The following is a 6,000-nucleotide window of genomic DNA, read 5'->3' on the forward strand; positions in this document are numbered from 1 at the left end:
GAAGAGAAATGAGAGTTTGGAGGAGCACTGGCCGATATGCCATGTGCTGTAAAGGAGCACTGGTCGATATGCCATGTGCTGTAAAGGAGCACTGGCCGATATGCCATGTGCTGTAATTTAAACATGCAAATAGTTCAAGTACATTAATATGGTAACTTCTGCTTGGCCCTTCTGTTTCCCTCCTAGCCCTAAGTTCTGGAACGGTAGGGTCTCTTCATGGGCCTTAACCTCCGAGCACACCGCAGTTCAGCTCAGGGTTTATGGTGTAGGTTTGCAGCCAGGTCACCAGGGTCCACATCAGCTCCACCACTTCACTGGTCACCGGGTAATGTGCCTCAGTTTCCTCATCTGTAAAACCAGGACCATCGTGGTGCTACCTCACAGGAGTGTTATGAGGGCATGGGCCCCTCTTGAAAAGGTGCCTGGCACATAGTAAATGCTCAATAAATGTGAAGCATCGACCACTGCTAGCGGCTCGGTAAAGGTCTGGTGAGTGGATGTTCAGCCCTGGGGACCCTCAGGTGTGAAGTTTTGGCAGGAGAGATGGGAGTTGGATCGTCAGGCTTTAAAGACAACCTGAGCAATGAAGACATTGCAACACAAAAACAGAACACTTCCCGGAAAAGCTGGAGGAAGATGCCTTTTTTTTTTTTTTTTTTTTTTGGATTAAAGGACGCTGGTGTTTACCTCTGACTCTGTTTACCTCTGGCTTTATCCAAGTTGTATATCATTGTAAACATATAGTTACACCATATGTCATTCTATGTAAGTGTATCTTTTCCCCAGTTGAACTTTTGTCTTTTGACATTGTGGCGTATTTCTCTGTGTAAGAGTTTTTAGTTTTTTATGTTCTTCATTCTGTCAGTCTTTTCTTGGGTAGCTCTGGGTCTTCCTGTCAAGCACTGACTTGAAATGGATCTCGTTTTAGGCTGACACCATGCTAAAGATGGGCTTCCAGCAGCAGGTGCTTGACATTTTGGAGAACGTTCCTAATGACTGTCAGACCGTTTTGGTTTCAGCTACAATCCCAGCCAGCATCGAACAGCTGGCTGCCCGGCTTCTGCAAGACCCTGTGAGAATCACGGCCGGAGGAAAGAACCTGCCTTGCTCCAGCGTGCGGCAGATTATTTTGTGGGTCGAAGAACCCGCCAAAAAGAAAAAACTGTTTGAAATCTTAAATGTGAGTAGTATGCTGTCACCGCTGTGCCATAGATGGAGTTTGCATGTTTCACAGTCTGCAGAGAGTGGTTTTTAGACGCAGCTTTGGGGACTTTAGCCCTGGTACATTGCTTTGCCTCCCTCAGAATTCTGAGAATCAATCAGTGTTTATTTGTGAAAACATGCTGTTTAGATACAGACTCGGTTTTCATTTTCCTTTATATAGGAAGACATTTAAATATCAAGATTATTTCTAAAGGATGTTTCTTTTTTCTGTTTCAAAAATCTTTAGTGGTTTTATAGAAAAGGTGAGATGGAGAAGTTCTTTCTTGGCTGTCCTGTTTTGAGAAATAGAATTTTTTTGAACAACAACTGACTTAAAAAGAAATCTGTTAAGTAGGTGATATATTATGCAATGATAGAGTATTAAGATAGTATGGTTTGTATTGGCTTTTGAAAGATTTTTTTTAAATTTTAAATTTTTATTATTTTTGCAATAGTAATGAAGTTACAGGGAAATGTAAAGGGCAGTAGACTGACTTCTGTTTGTGCCTGTTTTAAAGAAAACACTCATTTGAACAAAAGATGCCTGTTTTCCTCCTTAACAATGTTTACAAATCTTATTATGCTAAATGCTTTCAGAAAAACTTCCCATTGGAATTATGTCATAGGGATGATTTTAAATTCGTGTTTTTAATGTTTCAGGATAAGAAGCTCTTTCAGCCTCCTGTGCTAGTATTTGTGGACTGCAGACTGGGAGCAGACCTGCTGAGTGAGGCAGTTCAGAAAATCACAGGCCTGAAAAGCATATCTATGCATTCTGAGAAGTCTCAAATTGAAAGGAAAAACATACTGCAGGTTTGACACGCGATACCGTTTCCGTCTGTTTCTTATAAGTCTGTTTTGCCTCATTTTCGAGACACACCACACCGTAGTACAGCTGGTGTTAATGCAGACCTTCCCCTTCACGACTGAGAACTGCGGCATGCACGCAGTGGCCGGGAAGCTGACCGCTCTTGCCCAGACTTCTGTGTCTGGGGAGCAGCCAGCCTGGTCCCTAGGGATCGTGCACTGATGCGATAACTCATCCGAAGCCACCATTTCTGAACGCAGGCCACTTTGGGCTGGAGGGAGCATACCTCACCTGTGGGAAAGGTGTGCCTGGGTAAACTCGTAGGAAGGGACTTCTGTTACGTACTGTGCTCAGGTGTCCTCAGACTTTGCTTCCTGCAAAGATACCGCAGCAACAATACTGCAGAGAGCATTGAAAAAAGGAAAGCTGTCTGGATTATAGACGACCCCACAAGCTCCGTTCAAGTAATGAATTGTGTTGCTTTTTTGGCCAGGGGCTGCTTGACGGAGAGTACGAGGTGGTGGTGAGCACGGGCGTCCTGGGTCGGGGCCTGGACCTGATCAGCGTCAAACTGGTGGTGAATTTCGACATGCCTTCGAGCATGGATGAGTACGTGCACCAGGTAAAGGGTTCATACTTCTCCACCTGGCTTTTCCAGGGCAAGGCGATGTCAGTGGAACGGAGAGTGAAATAAGAAAAAAGTTCTGTAACGGCCATCGAATGACATTTTTTTGCTTTTAAAATATGTATACGTAAACTAAATTTTATTTTTAAAAACTACATGTGCCTAAAATGCATTTCAAAAATAATTGGAAAGAATACCCTAAAACGTTAGTTTAAAAAAGTTTTTAAGTCATTGGTTTCTTTTTATTTCCTTTATATTTTTTATTTTCTTCAGTGAGCTCATTAAATGGCTTTTATACGCAGGAAAAAAAGGGGCTTTGTTGAAGTAGATATAGCGGGCCAAAATAAAATGGATCTGTTAAAGTATTTGTTTTTTTAGGAATCTTGTCTTCATCTGCTCTTCGTATCCTTGTTTGTTCTCGTCTTTCACCTTTTATAGTTTTGTTTCTTCCCTCTGCTGCCAACGATAACAGCAGCTCTTTTTTCTGGCAGAAATAGAGCCTGCTCTTAGCACTGCCTTATCTCACTGCTGCTACCTGTCTCCCTTCTCTGGCATCACTTACAGACTCTTCAAGGAAAGCCTTTCTCTGATGTTCTTCGAATCACCCCCGAGTGCCATGCTGACCTGGATCGCCCACCGAAAGGCTGTTAGGGCCCTGGACGCATTGTCGCTTTGCTTTTTGCTTCCACTCAATGACAGCAGCGTCCTTCTTCCCTCCCTCCCTTTCTCTTTCCCTCCTTCCCTCCCACCCCATCCCCTCACTTAGCTGCACACCAGGGAGTTCACTGTCCCACCGGAATTGATTGTTCAAACAACCAAAGTTTATTTTCTTCCACACATTTAGTAATTGTGGATGGAACTCTTTCTAAAGCATTAAAATACTTAGGAAGTGTCTGTGCTTCTTGAGTAGAGTGTGCTGATAATAATTACCTAACCGTTTCTTGCTGTCCCCAGGTTAACCCTGGGGTTTGCTGTTAACACACAGAACACCTGACATGTTGTGCAGCGAGTGAGGGTTCGGGGGCTGGTGACATATGTGGACCCCTTAACCTTGACTCAGAATGGCCCTAGCTCTTTCTGCTTTCTTAGTTCTGTATCTGGATGTTCTGTTTGTTTCAATGATTGAAGTACACATACGCACAATAACAAATAATACAAATAACAAAACATAGAAGATGAAAAGTAAGTCTGTAAGGTCACCCTCTGAGTGGTCCCCAGAGTTCCCATTGCAGAAAATAGAAATGCATGTGTGCCTGTACACACGTACGTGTGTGCCCTGTTACACTTGTTACACCACTGGGACCACAGAATACCTACTGCTGCCTGCCTGGCTTTCTGCATTAAATACTATATTTCCCCGAAAATAACACCTACCCCGAAAATAAGCCCCAGTTAAGATCGTCAGCCAGATGGATGCATTTAGTACGTTATGACGATGTTTCAGAAGAAGATGACATGACTGTATTTGAATAAATGTAGATTGTTGTACATGAAAAAAATGACATCCCCTGAAAATACGCCCTAATGCGTCTTTTGGAGCAAAAATGAATATAAGGCCTGGTCTTATTTTCGGGTAAACACAGTATAAGACCTGGTCTTATTTGTGGGGAAACATGGTATATCTTAGCTGTCTTTCCTTATCCGCACGCACAGTAAATACCAATCAGTGAATGTGGGCATGTATTGAGTGCTTTCTCTATGGGCAGGTGCCGTTCTGAGCTCTTTAAATGTTTTTACTTCTTTAATCTGCCTGGTTCTCCTTATGCGGCCACATGGGCAGAGTATTGTACATATGTCCTGTAATGTACTTAACAAATCCTTTCCTGCTGGACACTTAGATGTTTCCAGGGTTTTTCACTAAATAACGCTGCAGTCAACATCCTCGTAGGTAGCTGTTTGGGGGACAAGTTCCTAGTAGGAGTCCTCCTCGGTCAAAGGATATGTATATTTAAATTATAATAACTACTCCCATGTGTCTGCTTTTTAATTTGGGGGGTGGGAGCTTCTGGGGAAACAATTTCATGTGTGTTAACATCAAATTGTCTTTTAGAGTTTGGAGACTTGCAGTTATTTTTTTTCAAACAGCTTTAAATCTCAGTAGAAAATATCTCAGAATAAATGTCTCAGCAGATGTAATTCACATGCTCTACAGCTCACCTGTTTAAATTGTGCATTCAGTGGGGTTCGTATATTCAGAGAGCTGTACAACCATCACTACAGTCAATTTCAGAAAATTTTCATCACCCGAAAAAGAAACCACATCCTCCTCCCCTCAGCAGCCATTCTCATTCCTGATTTCTCTCTCTCTCTCTCTCTCACACACACACACACACACACACACATCACTGAAACACAAGTTTCACAAACAATGCTTTTTATTACATGTGATTGCTTTCTTATTTTCTACTTGGACTGTGTCATTAAAACCATGCTGGCGGCAGCCCACGAAACCGACCTCACAAATACGTTGAGATGCACCACGCAAAACACGCTGTCTGAGTGGATGTTAATCTCAGGGAAGCCTCTTAAAATACCAGGCTTCATTTTCGCTCAAGGGACACTCAGATTTTATAGGAACAGTTTGAAAATGCCGTTTGCATTTCATTTCAGGTTGGCCGAGTGGGGAGATTAGGTCAAACCGGAACAGCCATCACCTTCATCAATAACAACTCGAAGCGACTCTTCTGGGATGTCGCAAAAAGGGTGAAGCCCACAGGCTCCATCCTCCCGCCGCAGTTGCTGAATTCGCCTTACCTCCATGACCAGAAGAGGAAGGAACAGCAGAGGGACAAACAGACACACAGCGCTCTGGTCACAAGCGACAATCTTATGGACATTATTAGGAAACACGATAAAAGCAATTCTCAAAAGTGATTCGCTAGGCCACTTGGAATACGTTTTCATTGTGTACTGTCAGTGAAATCTCTGTATATTTTCACATGTCGTTTGATAAATGGGACATGTACATGAAATAAAATTTAAAATAGCCTTAAAATTTTTTAATGGACTATCAAATTTATACAACAGTATCATATTTATTTTTCTCTTAAATTCTCATAAAAACAACATAGAAAATGAATTGCTAAATAAAATAATTTTTTTTTCTCTCTGGACAAAGCCTTTTTTTAAAAAAAAACATAACTATTCCTTGGAGCTGTTGTCAGAACCAGAAACCTGCACCACAAGGTGTCTGACGCAGGACGGCAGTTCTTTCATTTGCTGTCCCCCTCACCCTGCAAGCGTGTTAGCACTTGGATTAGTGTTGAATAAATGAACATTAGGAATAAGGAAGTGATGATAGAAAGTGGAAGACACGATCAGTGCAACTTTGAAAAGATAAGTATGAACTGTCTATTTTTATTCT

General features: G+C 42.1%; 1 protein-coding gene across 8 annotated transcripts in view; it reads left to right on the forward strand.

Moving 5' to 3' along the window:
• DDX59 (DEAD-box helicase 59) overlaps positions 1–5,713 on the forward strand; it is a 39,724-nt gene extending 34,011 nt beyond the window's left edge. For all 8 annotated transcript variants that reach the window (XM_033099682.1, XM_033099689.1, XM_033099686.1 and 5 more), the window contains 4 exons: positions 929–1,180; positions 1,864–2,016; positions 2,505–2,633; positions 5,247–5,713. In XM_033099682.1, coding sequence (XP_032955573.1) covers positions 929–1,180; positions 1,864–2,016; positions 2,505–2,633; positions 5,247–5,510 — 798 coding nt within the window. In that variant the 3' untranslated portion in view covers positions 5,511–5,713. The remainder of the gene's footprint in view (positions 1–928; positions 1,181–1,863; positions 2,017–2,504; positions 2,634–5,246) is intronic.
• The last annotated feature ends 287 nt before the right edge of the window (positions 5,714–6,000 follow it).

The sequence above is a fragment of the Rhinolophus ferrumequinum genome, chromosome 27, assembly GCF_004115265.2.
Source record: "Rhinolophus ferrumequinum isolate MPI-CBG mRhiFer1 chromosome 27, mRhiFer1_v1.p, whole genome shotgun sequence".
Classification (NCBI taxonomy): Eukaryota; Metazoa; Chordata; class Mammalia; order Chiroptera; family Rhinolophidae; genus Rhinolophus; species Rhinolophus ferrumequinum.